Source organism: Chroicocephalus ridibundus, chromosome Z (assembly GCF_963924245.1).
Source record: "Chroicocephalus ridibundus chromosome Z, bChrRid1.1, whole genome shotgun sequence".
Lineage (NCBI taxonomy): Eukaryota > Metazoa > Chordata > Aves > Charadriiformes > Laridae > Chroicocephalus > Chroicocephalus ridibundus.
This window is the reverse complement of record NC_086316.1, coordinates 16,197,656-16,211,452: the sequence shown is the minus strand read 5'-3', so window position 1 is coordinate 16,211,452 and position 13,797 is coordinate 16,197,656. Positions and strand designations below refer to the sequence as shown.

The following is a 13,797-nucleotide window of genomic DNA, read 5'->3' as shown; positions in this document are numbered from 1 at the left end:
GTAGAAGTAGTATGTATGTTGGCCTAAGCGCTTTCAAAACAGTCAACTGCTTTTCTTTTGCCTTTTCTAAGAGGTCTTTGTGTTTTGGTGATGGTGTGGTTGTGTGCCTGCGGTTTTTAGGAAGGAGTGCAGAAGGGGGCCAGTTCTTTGGTAGTAAGATCTCTCCAAAAGAGCTCATCGTAAAGCAGCACTTATCTTTTGGCCCCAGAGGTCTGCAAAGGAGAATCGCATGGACAGGCTTATCTGTATTTCAGGGATGTTGTTTTCAAGTCCTGCCTGATCGAGAGCATGTGTTGTTCATCGAGGTTATTTTAGAATACAGCTGTCTCCTTAGCCATTTTTGACCCATGTTTAGATACCAAGTGCAGCTGGGAAGGGATGGCAGACCAAAGAGGTGTGTTCTTACCCTCAGCTCCTTGAGCATCTCGTGGCAAAGATGACCCACGTGCACTAGGCATGTTGCAGTCAGGTGTCTGTCTCAATACCTTTTCACCCCCAGGTTTAAGTTTAGAAAACTGACAGCCCCAAACCCTAATAATTAAAGGATATTGACAAAACAAAACAAAACAATCTAAGTTAATATATGAACTGGTGAACTGTCCAAAGCACAAACCACTAGGGTTGCACTCATTTTAACTAGTGTGTAAAAAGGAATACAGTTTCCAAATGGCAATTTGCTGGGAGATCCTTGGTGTACAAGAAAAACAACTCTTCTTCAAGATGCCAGAGTCCTTGATAGAAACTGATGCTTCCCACTGCTAGTGAAGCATGTTTAAAAAAATGAAAATTGAGAAAAAAAGCTTCTTTGGCCAGCATGTGGTTGGGCAGCCATCAGTCGGTTGGAGGGGGAAGGACCTCTGGCGTGGGCTTTCTCTTCGATGCATCACTTCTCATGCCTTGTGTAGTTGGTGCAAGCAGTTGCTCTAAACTGTAGATGCTGAAGATAAGCGATGAGAGTATTGTCATGCTTTGAGGTTTGTTCGGAAGAGACAGAGGTAGCTTGTCAAATCGGTGGCGGTGCTTAGTGCCTGTATTAGAGAAATTTTTAGAGGTTACGTGCTGCCTCAGAGGTCAGTGGCTTCACAAATAACCTAGTTTGAGGCCCCTGTATATGTGGACATTGCGTGGGCAGGGGTAGAGGATGCTTTAGCGCTGGTAGAACCCTAGCAGAGTGTAACTGGGGGTGAGAGAGTGAAAACCTCAGAGGTGCTGGAAACACCATTTTTGTAAGAAGACTTATGGTGGTGACCGTACCATGGGGGTTTGGTAGGTTTGGCATGCCTGGAGTCTGGTTCTTGTCACGTTGCCCACCTGCAGTCATCGGTTCTCGTCTCCCTCTGGGGTGTTAATGCTGCAGAAACTGGGGGCCTCTGAATTTATGGGGTCACTTACAATACCAAGCGGTGGAGAACGCATTTGCTTTACATGCAGCGTCTCCCCCTCCTCTCATCTGGAGTTGCTATTGTCTGCTTTGCTTTTCTTTCTATTTTTTTTTTGAGCGTTTCTGATACAGCCACTGTCTCTGCTGCCTCCTGCCTCTTCCCCAGCCTGGGTGCTACAGGCGTTACTTTGCTCTATGGCCACAAGCTGGGGTTGTGCTGTGTCCCTCTGCTGCCTTCTTTTGAAAAAATAAAACAGAAACTCAGAGAAAAGCATGGAGAGGGCTGGGGGAGGGGGAGCTAACACGTGGACCAGTTTGCTCAAAGTTAGGCTTTCTTGGCCTCAAAAGAGAGGTTGAGAAACTGCGTTAAACTTCTCCAAAGACTATGTTTAAGATGTTTGGCAGGGAGCAGATGTGCAATCCTGGCAACACCACCAGCAGCTCGGCAGCTACCCATGTGGTCGGGAGCATGTCGTATCTCTGAAGCACAGGGTTTCTTGCGGGCAGGGAGCAGCCTTTGTGGTAAGAGCAGCCCCAGCATCCTCTTATCTGGTCAAAGTAAAGGTCAAGGGCTATTAATTGAGCTTGCAAACTAACTTGAAAAGGTAGCATGCCTTCCTGGAGAGCAGCCATTCCATGGACATGGCCCAACAGATGGGAGGTGCTGGGGAGAAAAGGAAAGTTTTCTGTCTCGTGCATCTAGTGTTTTATAATGTGCTTGTTTCTCTGCCAGCATTGATTTGAGGCAAGAGCTAGTTTCTTTGGAAATTGGGCCAAGTTTGTGTTTGGAAAGAGACAGACGCTTGCAGCTTCCCGAACTGCACTTGGATGTGGAATTCGGTTAAGCTCTCAACTTTCCTCCTCTGGTGTGGAGCTCCTTAGTCTGACTTCACTTAGCAGATGGAGGACATGGTCGCTGTGTTGAGGGTCTGTGTCTCCCCCCCCCCCCCCCCCTCCCACAAGGGTATGTGGAGGCGCACAGTTCTCAGCAAGGAGGTGCTCCAGGTCTGGTGGCCTCGCAAGCAAGCCCAAGGGGCTAGGTTGCTGGACTCCACTGCTCACCTCTTCTCTCTGGCAGACCCTCCTCTCCAGACAGCATCCTGCAGCTACTGCTGCCCTCCCTCCCTCCCCTTCTCTGCGGGGCAGGGGGGGGTTTGGCTGCAGAGGTTTTGGGGACATAGCCGGCCAGTCCACAGCAGAGCTGCAGTGGTGGAGCCAAAGATCTGGGGTTTTTGTTAGTGTCCAGCTCGCCCTTGTCTCTTTGGGGTGGAGGTGGTCTTACTGCTCAGCTCATCCCCACCAGGACAGTGTTTTCCGTTGTGACAGTGCTTAGAGCCCCTGCCTTCGAGGAGAGGTGCTTGGTGACCCAGGAGTGGATTAGCACCTCCAGACAGGCAAGTGGTGGCCGTGGCCGCTGCAGAGGCTGGGGCTCGGCAAACAGCCCTTCCAGCTGCCTCCCGGCTGCAGCTGAGCTAGCTGCAGGAGCTCGGGGCAGCCCCCAGGCCCCTGCAGATGTTTGCCTGAAAGAGGGCAGCTTTCGCCACCTCCCCTACCACCCATCCGCAGTCTGCGGTGTCACTGGACTCGCTTTGAGGGCGGTTACCTGCAAACATGTCGTGCTGAAGCTGGAAACAGCCCTGTAAAGACTTTACGGGATGGGTTTCTACAAACCTGTGTGCTGGGGGGACAGTGGGGTTTCAGCAGCAGTGCCCTCCCGCTGGCAGCACCCCGTGCTTTCGGGGGTGCACAATCCCTGGCTGAGTTTCAGCCAGACAGCAGCACCTCTGCCCTGCCTGGCACCCGGCGCTCACCCCTGCTATCTGGGGAGCGCGCCCCAGCCCCAGGGCAGCGCTGGGATCCAGGTGCAGCTGCCACCAGTGGGATGGGATGGGGTGGGATGGGTTGGAATGGGGTGGGATGGGATGGGGCTGGGGGCTGCCTTGCAATTTGGGGCTACCCCTGGCCCAGCCACATCCCTGGGATGCCACTCAGCCCGGGGGAGCTCCTGTCTGCCCATCCCATCCCACAGCAGGGTGGGGGGTTCCCGACAGGGAGGCAGCTGAGCCTTTTTCTGATCTGTGCTTCTCTGTTTGTTTGTTTTGAGTTTGCTGTTTGAGGGCCTGGAATTTAATTTTGTGGGGCAGCGAGCAGGGCTAATCGCATGCAGATTGCCCAGCTCAAAGGGAGGCGGTTCAAAGCCACTTCAGTGAGCGTGTGCTGGATTTGAGCCACCGATGAGGACTTTGCTTCTCTCCCAAAAGTACCTCCTCATGGAAACAACAGTATTTTTTTTTATTTTTTTTTTAAAGACGCCATGTGCTAGTGTGGGACCATGTGTTGGAATAGGCAGCGTTTGGTGTTGGATTAAGAAATTTTTTCCTCTTTCTGAAGTCACTCAGTTAATCATGCAAACCTGCCATTGTGCTGCAGACCCAGTGTTGCCAGTGTGTGTGATGCATCCACGTTTTTTTCAGCCTGTTTCCGTTTGGGGTCCACAGTTGGAGATGCCAGGTGCTGTGTGAGCTGGTCCAGGACAGGGCATGTGCTGGTGTAGCAGCCTAAGCCTTGTGTTGGTATAGTTGACATATGTACGGGGATGCAACTTTTCAAGTGTAGACCAGCCAAAGAAAACGTATCCCAGTCCTTGGGAAGGCTTTCTTTTCCTCACTGGGATATTTCTAGCCAGACCCAGGGATACTGTGGTTTTTTTAAATGCTGATGGGGGAGAGAGAGCTGCAGGCAGCAAGGGGCAGCATCCGCCAGCCAGTTTGCAAGGAGACCGAGATGTCCCTGTGGCCATTTTGGCCGGCTGGTCACATGCCAGGGCAGGGGGGCTGCTCAGGGGACCCAGATGGGCGAAGGGTGCTGGGGCTGTCCCTTCCACTGGTCCCATCCCCCCATCATGGGGTTGAACCACGATTCGAGCCTGGCTGGTGCCGCCTGCGTAGGCGCTGGCACAGCTCTGAAGTTTAGCTGATCTTAATAAGAAACGCTTGCTTTGCTGAGCCGTGGGATGCAGCTACCTGCCTGCCCTGGGGCTGGGGGCTGGAGCGACCCCTGCTCCACAGCCTGGGGTGGGGGGACTTGCCCCCACATTTGCTGGGGTGGAGCTGGTTCTGATTTTCCCAGCCAGGGTGGACTTGGTGTGGCTGATGGGCCCTTCCCTTTTCTGCTGGGCCCCTGCAAAGAGAGATTTTCTGGTGGGTTTTTTTGTTTTTTTTTTTTTTTTTTCCCTTTTTGTGAGTTCTGCTTCTCTTTTCCAGCTTTCCTTTTGCATGAGGTTTGTCTGAGCATGGCAGTGCACGTGGCTCAGCAGCTAGAGAGCAGTGTCCAGCTCTCAGCCAGGGCAATGGAAACATTCTTTTCTGCTACATTTGGGGAGAGATTTTTTTCCAACCTCCGTGCTACATGCTTTTGCTTTCATTCTTGCTAAACTAAATATCTGAGGTTTGTGCCCAGCTTAAAGCATGCAGGTGAATTCTGCAGTGAAGCGCTTTTTCTCAGTGAAGTGCTTGGGAGGGTGATTCAGTCTGCTGGGGCTCCTTCTGCTGCGGCTCCACCACCCTCCTGAAGAGGGTGAAGGGGTTTCGCCCTGGCCCCATCCCACCTGAACCCCCTGGGGCTGCCCTTTGTGGCTGCTGCCCCGTGTTGCGTCACCTGCTACCACCTTCTTGGACGGAGTGTGGTGGCACTGACCCATTCGCAGCCCCCCTGGGGATGCCAGAGTACAATTCTGGCCCTGCGGGGCATTGCTGGTTGAGTTTTCTCAATGCTTCTAGTATCTGTGGTCCAGGGAGGCTGGAGCAGCCTCGTGATATATTGTATCGTCAGGCCAAGCGGATTTGGGGCTTTTTCTGCAAGGGTCCTCTCATTTGGGTCAAACAGGATGAATGCCGGGGAGGACGTGTGCTGGCATCGAATCACAGGATGGTTTAGGTTGGAAGAGATTATCTGGTTCCAACCCCCTGCCCTGGGCAGGGACACCTCCCACTAGACCAGTTGCTCAAAGCCCCATCCAGCCTGGCCTTGAACACTTCCAGGGATGGGGCATCCACAGCTTCTCTGGGCAACCTGGGCCAGTGTCTCACCACCCTCACAGTAAAGAATTTCTTCCTAATACCTAATCTAAATCTCCCCTCTTTCAGTTTAAAACCATTACCCCTCATCCTATCACTACATGCCCTTGTAAAAAGTCCCTCCCCAGCTTTACTGTAGGCCCCCTTCAGGTACTGGAAGGGGCTATAAGGTCTCCCCGGAGCCTTCTCCAGGCTGAACAACCCCAGCTCTCTCAGCCTGTCCTCACAGCAGAGGTGCTCCAGCCCTCTCATCATCTTCGTGGACCTCCTCTGGACCCGCTCCAAGAGATTGAAGCAGCCTGCAGAGGTTTAGCTGTTGTGGTGAGCGTGGCCGTTGTGAAGCCAGGGCCGGGGGGGGGTGAGACGTCCGTCTGGGCTGAGGGCCAGGCTGCCGAGCCGCGGGCCCCTCTGCCTTTTTGCAGGCCTCACCTTTTGCTGCGTGCGCGAAGCTGCTTCCTGTTTGTGTGCGCCATGGCCGCCCCCCGGCACCTATGGCGGCACAACGCCTTTCCTGTGCACCTTCCCCTCCAGCAGAAATGCCGCCTCATCTCAGAGATGGGGGGCGGGAGGGGGCTGGCTTCTTTGCTGTGTGTCTCTCTCACCCTGCCACTGATATTTTTACGGTCTCTGAAGTGTGTGCTTTTGGGTCTTTTGCAAGCATCCGGCAGTTGCTTATTCATGTTTTCAAGGGTTTTTTTTTTTTCATTGGTTGGTTGGTGGTTGTTTTTTTTTTGCTAAAAATGTATGGTGGAGACTTATGAAGCTGCTTTGTTGGAGCTTTGTAACTCTGAACCCAAAAGTTTTGTCTGTTTACAAATCACGGGCCGTATGGGTGACCGCGGACTGCAAGTCCACATCGCTCTGTTTTAGCTCCTGTGTCAGGCAAGTCACCTTGAACAGAAGCATTAAAAATTGAGATGGAGTGAATTGGGCTGGAAAGTTTACCTAGTAAACACGGACGGGGGTAGGGTTTTGGCCAGTGGGACAGCACTTGCAGCAAACTTTGCATGCTTTCTCGGCATCGTCAGATCATGTCCTGAGTCAGCATCCTTGGGAGACAAAAACAACCTTGGGGGCTGCTTGCTATCCAGGTGGTCAAATTTTGGTCAAAATGGTTTAAAATTAGCAACTGGAAGCATTACTCTGGTCACTGTTTGGGAAGCCTGCATTTGTGGATCTGGCAGTAGCCTTGTCGTGCTTGGGAAGCGGGCTGAAAGCGTCAGTTCTCAGTGGGTGGCACGTTGCTGTTGCGTTTTGTCAGCCACGTGGCTTTATGATGTCTAGTTTGTTTTAGCTGTTCTGTATTTGAAAACAGACTGTTCAGGTTTTTTGCATTTTTCGTGTTCTTACTGATGCCAGTCAATGTGTTAACCAGGTGATTTGCATCAGGCATGTCCCAGGAGTGGCTCCTGGGGCCTCCTCGCTGACCTGCACGTTGGCTGCCTCCCTCGGGGCAGCGTTTGGAAGGTGCTGTGCTGCCTTTAAAACTGAGTGGATTAACTGGAGGGTCGGAGCAGTACAGGTCACTTCTTACCAGTGTCCTTCAAGACTCTGAAACTGTAAAATCTCTGTCTTCTGCAGCTGGCTTTTATCACGAATGTGTTTTCCTCTCCTGTCTTTTCCTTGCTGACATTCCAGCCTCCCAGAGGCAAATAAGAGCAAGCACTGGCAAGATCAGAGGTCCACGTTTGGCCCCGGGGGCTGGCGGGTACCAGCCTGCAGAAAGCCATGTCCAAACGCTTGCGGCTGCCCTTGCCCAGCTGGAACTCACAAGCTGCCAGCGGGAGATTTCCCCTGTAAATTCGCCTAAATGGCAAACTTTTATTTTCCTCCCCACTTTAGGCTGAGCGAGACATTAAAAGAGCCTTTGTTAAACCAGAAAGCATCCCCCCCAGGCTGATGGGTCTCCTGGTTGTTTCTTGGGAGCAGGGTGGGCAGCAACTGGGAGCAGAGGATGTGGCAACTGGGAGCAGGGTGGGCAGCCATTCCTGTTAGGAAGGGATTGCTCGGTGGGATGGTGGCTGCGCGGCACCAGGAGCGGGCTGGGGCTGGCAGGGCCCCGTGAAGGGATGGGCTGCTTCCTCCCTGCTGCTTCCTGCAGCCTCCTGCCAGATCGGTCCCGCGGCGGGGTGCGAGCAGTGCAGGGAAATAACATCCCTGGGACACAGATGCCCAATGTGGTACCATCCAGTGGCCATGACTGGTTAGGTGAACCGAGATGCCCAGTGTTATCCCTTTCGCTGTCCATGAGCAGTTAGGTGAACCGTGCCCAGTGCAGTCAATGCCTTTTGCTGTGTTAAATGCACGAAAGTGTAGCATCATCCTAACTGTGAGTGCTGGTTTCCTAACAGAGGTGACGCTGGGAGGCAGAGGTGTGGGCAGGGGGAAGCATTAAAAAGAGCGTGGCTAGTAGGTCGAGGGAGGTCATCCTTCCCCTCTACTCTGCCCTGGTGAGGCCACATCTGGAGTGCTGTGTCCAGTGCTGTGCTCCCCAGTTGAAGGACAGGAAACTGCTGGAGAGAGTCCAATGGAGGGCTACAAAGATGATCAAGGGAATGGAGCACCTCTCTTGTGAGGAAAGGCTGAGAGACCTGAGTCTCTTTAGCCTGGAGAAAAGACTGAGAGCATTGAGACCTCATCAATGCTTAGATCTAAAGGGTGGGTGTCAAGAGGATGGGGCCAGACTCTTTTCAGTGGAGCCCAGTGGCAGGACAAGGGGCAACAGGCACAAACTGGAACACAGAAAACTCCATCTGAACATGAGGAAAAACTTCTTTATTTTGAGGGTGCCAGAGCACTGGAACAGGTTGCTCAGAGAGGTTGCGGAGTCTCCTTCTGTGGAGAAATTCAAAACCCGCCTGAATGCATTCCTGTGCAACCTGCTCTAGGTGAACCTGCTTTGGCAGGGGGGTTGGACTAGATGATCATGGACCTGTTGGAGCGGGTCCAGAGGAGGTCCATGAAGATGATGAGAGGGCTGGAGCACCTCTGCTGTGAGGACAGGCTGAGAGAGTTGGGGTTGTTCAGCCTGGAGAAGAGAAGGCTCCAGGGAGACCTTATAGCCCCTTCCAGTACCTGAAGGGGGCCTACAGGAAAGCTGGGGAAGGGCTGTTTGCAAGGGCCTGTAGCGGTAGGACGAGGGGCAATGGTTTTAAACTAGAGCTGGGTAGGTTTAGATTAGCCATTAGGAAGAAGTTCTTTACACTGAGGGTGGTGAGACACTGGAACGGGTTGCCCAGAGAGGTGGTGGAGGCCCCACCCCTGGAGACATTCAAGGCCAGGCTTGATGAGGCGCTCTGAGCAACCTGATCTAGTTGAAGATGTCCCTGCTGACTGCAGGGGGGTTGGACGAGATGATCTTTAAAGGTCCCTTCCAATCCAACACATTCTATGATCTCCAAAGGTCTCTTCCAATCCCTGCCATTCTGTGAAGCAGGTGTGGCAGTGGGTCGTGGCCAGAGGCCGTTCTGGGAGAGCGCTCACCACCACTGCACGGAAGAGAGAACCAAATTCAGAGGAAATGATGCACCCTCTCCCCCTCCTGTCCCCTCTGGCCTCGCTGCTCTGGCGCCTGTCCCCTCCCTGCCTCTCCCACCAGCACTGGGGTGGCTGTGCCTGTCCTGATCCTGCCACCACCAAGACCCGGTCCCGGTTGTGCTGCTGCATGTTCCTTCCTGCCCCGGTTCCTCCCATTCTTGCCACTTCCTCCAGCAGCAGAGTGCCCTTCCAGCTCCCCCTGCAAGCCGCTTTTCAGATAGATAGGCTTCGTCCCTGGCCGTGTGTCAGGCATCTGCTGTGGGGCAGGGATGGTGGGGATCTGAGCAGCCACGCTGGGGCTGCAGCTGGGAGGACGGGCAGCCTGGTCCCAAAATTGCTGCCTTTTCCTTGTGTGAGAGGGAAACGTGCGAACTTGCCATGTTCAAAATGCAGAGATCGGGGAGATCCCTTTGCATCCTGCCTGTGACACCAGTTTCTGCAAGGTCCTGCCTCCACTGTGCAGGCAGTGAATCCAGCAGCAAAGCTTCCTCGCTGCCTCTGGGGGTACACCGACCACCTCTGCCGGTTTGGCTGGTCTCCTCCTTGCCGTCTCCAGCCTAAGTGAGCACATGTTTGTGGAGCAGCCCAACTGAACTGATCCAGCTTCTTCTAGAGGAATAACTAGGGAATGGGCCGTAAGCCTGGAGCAGAATTTCTGCTTTTTCAGTAGTCACCTGTTGCGGTATGCACAAGGTTGGTTGTGATGGCCACTGTCTTTTAGAGGTCTAAAAATCACTTGTGCCCCCTTTTCAAGGGGCTCCTCTGTAAGTCCAGTGTACCCACCAAACCAGTTGTGCCTGCTGTGCGTGCCCTTGGAGGGGCTGGGTGTCTCTTCAGCAACTGCAAAGAGGAGACGGTAGCTCTAAGATGCATGTGGGAGTGCGTGCATGCACACGTGTGCGTGTGTTCATGCCCGGATGGAGGAGAGGAGGAGAGCACAGCAACCAGACCTTCAAGGAGTGATCCCCAGCCTAGTGCTTATGGGGGAGACCTTCTGCTTTATGCCCGGGGGCCTCAGTATCCTCATGCGCTGTAGAGGTTTTAGTGGGAGCTGAGCATCTGTGCAAAGCCCAGTTTATTAGCTTGCCACGGGTGGTAGCAGGAGATATGGCAGCAGGAGAGGTCCTTCCGTGGGCAGCTACCATGCTTATTAGGTTTTTGCAGCAAGTTTGTTCATCAGGGCTGGAACAGCTGGAAGCAAATACTGCAGAAAAGCCAGCCTGGGACTTAAGAGAAGGCATCCACAAAAGGACTGTGGTCGGCGATGCAGTGTTTATCCCCAGAGCCACATACAGCTGTATGGGAGGGACATCTTCGGAGCCAGCGTGGCAGAGCTGAGGAGCTCTGGCAAGCAAAGAGCACTTGTGCAGATGCATGAGACGAAGTCCTGTGAAGTCAGTCTCCTTGGCTGTATCAGTGTTTGGTGCTGTCACTGCCCCTTCTCCCTGAGCTCGGCATTGAGCAGCCCAGAGGCTGCCATCCACTTTGTGGTGCCCGAGGGGTTTCTCGGTTTTGTGCACCAGTTTTGGCACAGATTATTTTGGTGGTTTCAAAACCTGCCACTGCTGAAACCAGGAATTGCCAACCTGCATGCAAATCTGGATATGTTGGGTTTTTTAGCAGTTCTAATACAGGACTTTTAATAAATGATGGGCATGCCTACAGAACACTGAAAGTATCTATAAGGAAAAAAACAAGAAAGGGGGTTTTGTTCATTTTGCATGTGGCTTGGCATAAGTAATTATGTCAGTAGGGGAGCAGGACTATTTTTGAAGTGCTCAACTGTTAACACTGTGCAAGGTCAGTGAGAGCGCAGAGGGCAACGCTCTTCTCTAGGTTGGTTTTGTGGCACACGTGCCAGTGGGAGCACAGCTGTTGGTTTGCCATGCAGATAGGAGGATTTTCAAGGCTTGTTCGGCATCAACAACTCAGTTGGGGTCTGATACCAAGAGACTAGAGCGTTTGGGGGTTTGGTCTGGATGGTGGTGTGCAGTTGGTTTGGGTATGGCTGGTCCAAGCTTCAACACCTCTGTGCACCACTGGGATTTTGGATCCAAACCACTGTTTTTTAAAAAAAACAAAAAAAACCAAAAAACGTGTGTAAAGGATGCGTGCTCAGAGAAATATGTGGTGTGTGCTAACTTGCTTTGTGCTGTGCCTGTCTTCCAGTTGGTGCACTACGTGTGGAGTTTTCCCAGCCTGTGAACCTGGAAGAAGTGGCGAGAATAAACCCAGAGGTCAAAACAGGAGGTCGTTTTGCTCCGAAGGACTGTATAGCACTTCAGAAAGTAGCAATAATCATACCATTCAGGAAGCGAGAGGAGCACCTGAAGTACTGGCTCTATTACCTGCACCCAATTCTCCAAAGGCAGCAGTTAGATTATGGAGTATATGTTATCAACCAGGTAAGATGCTAAAGACACAGGGCTTTATAATGCTCTCACAACAGTGCCCATGCCCTCTAAAACAGAGGAGTGATTGCTTTATCCTGAATGGCATTGGGCTGGCAGGCAGCAATAAGGTTCCTTTTAAAAAAAAAAAGGCTGTAGCACACAAAAAAAAGTTAAAATTAACATGAGCAATTTTGCTTTGATGATTTTGATGGAAAACCTGGGGTCCCCTCCTCCAGTCAGGCATGATTCACGCTAAAGAGCTTCTGTTTTAAGAAACCACTTGGTGAGAAGGAAAAAAAGAATCCCTAATAGCACGACTCAATCTATTTTCTCTTTCCAAATGTTCCTTTTTCCCAGCTGCTGCAGGAATTGCATACAGAGATCTTTAAGGTGAGAAGGCAGCATTAATGCCTAATCTGGCATTGGGCGTGCCAGCAAGCCGTAGGATTTCACTTAGTTTGTCAAGCAACTTCTGTTCACATTAGTAATAGTGCACAAAGAGTCAGGTTGGAGAAGGCAATGCTGTGTCAGTGGAGCAGGTGAGTGATTGTCTCCAGGTGAATAGAAGAGAAAAGAAACAAGTAGTGACGGGAGTTTTTGTTGGTTTTTTTCCTTGATATCCAATGGCCTTAGACCTGTCTTTAAAAAAAAAAAAAAAAAAGGCATGTTTCACTCCAAACAAGCTGTCTTAATTTATATGATAATGGTGGTTAAATAAGTGGGTGTTGTTCACACTTGGAAAAGCGTAAAATGTGTAGGCGTTTTCATGGGCTGCAGCGTGAAAAGGCAGATGCAGTCCTAGAGAGCCCCAGCAGAGACTGATGGCTGGACAATCTCACAGTGCAGTTTCTCTCTTGCATATATATTTATACCCTGTTTTTTCAGGTCTGTAAAAACTGAAATGAAAGAACACTCTTCTTTAAAATCAGCTCCTTAAATTTGCGGATCAGCTGATGTGTTTGGGCGTATCAAACACCATGAGTATTTAAAATGGTCACCCAGGCGATAAATTTCCTCACAGAACTGAAAGTAAAGGGGAGACCTTTTTCTAGAAAGAAAACCAATACTCCCTTACTACTATTTCTCTTACTTTGCTCATTTCCAGGGTGCCAGAGATCTGGGCAAAAGTGGTTTGTGGGGAATTAGCGGTAGCTCCCGAGCACCACAGCTGAGATGCTCTGGTGTCTGCGGCCGCGTTGCTGAGGGCACGAGGCATTTCTGCAGCGTGCAGACTGGCATGCCGTGCCCTAAGGTGAAGCCCTGTGAGGAGACTCTTCCCGTTTAATGCAAAGGGCAGCCAGTGCCACTGCGGTCCAGCAACGCGGGGGGCCAGCCCCAGCCCTTCATCCTCCAGGCTGCATTTCCTTGCATGTGCAGCGTTTGTCTGGGCAAGTTGCCAGTGACACAAGGTTGCTTGAGCCACAGTCCCCGCCGTGGTCAGTGGGCTGCAGGTGGGTGAAGGTGGCAGAGCAGCATGCCTCCCCTGTTCTGAGCGTGACTCGGAAGCGAGGGTGCAATGCGGCTCCCAGCAGCAATCCTGCAGTGGGGGCTGCTGCTTTCCCGGCCAGGCGTAGCGGAGGACCAGGGTGAGATGCCTGCCCACGGTCTCGGGGTACCACTTGTGGGCCAGCAGCCATCTCCATCGCAGAGAGACGTCAGTGCAGCTGGGGCTGGTGTTTCCCCATCAGTGGCGTTTGAGGGTAAGGAAAGCGAGGGGCCCAACCATGTGGAGCTGTGCTGGTGCCCGTAAAGGCAGAAAGTGCCCAAAGCCCGTATGGAGTTCCCGCTGCTGCTGCTGTGGATTGCTGTTCCTGCATGCTGGCTTGCAGTGACCTGCGTTGCTGGCTCCTCCTCTTCTCTGGTTCTGTCCTCCAGTGCTAGGGCGGTGGGGCTGTCTGTGTGCTCTAAAGTTAACCCTCACAAAAATTATTGATAAGCAAATGTTTTTTTCAGACGCATGCCTTGAGCAAAGTTAGAGTGGGAGTGACATCCAGTACACAGGGTACACATGTCCTGGACACATCCAGCAGTCAGATGTAGGTTAGCAATGTGAGACTACTTGATCTGTAAAATGAACACGCTCCTTCTGCATGCCTCTAACAAGCTGTGTGAGGAAGAGGCAAAGTGGTCAGGGGTAGTAAACCCACTGGATGCATCTCTCGAGGGTGAGTGGGAACACTGAATAGAGAGAGTTGCAGAAAATGTATTAATTCTGCCAGAAGTAGAGTGGGAAAACATCTTATTTCTCTGCTGTCTTGACAATTGCTTTTCTCTTTTTCTTGTCTGTCCTTCCCTTTGCATCTGCCCTCCTTTTTTTTATTTTATTTTTCCTTCTAGTGGGGAAATATTACCTTTACTTGTTAATCCTGTCTATAGCAAAGCAATCACTGAAGCAAGGAGAATTACTGTG

The 13,797-nt window shown here is 51.9% G+C and overlaps 1 protein-coding gene across 1 annotated transcript in view; it reads left to right on the top strand.

Annotated features, from left to right (window-relative positions):
• B4GALT1 (beta-1,4-galactosyltransferase 1) overlaps nt 1-13,797 on the top strand; it is a 29,134-nt gene that overhangs the window by 3,151 nt on the left and 12,186 nt on the right. The window contains exon 2 of the mRNA XM_063319693.1: nt 11,164-11,399. Within this exon, the coding sequence (XP_063175763.1) occupies nt 11,164-11,399 (236 nt within the window). The remainder of the gene's footprint in view (nt 1-11,163; nt 11,400-13,797) is intronic.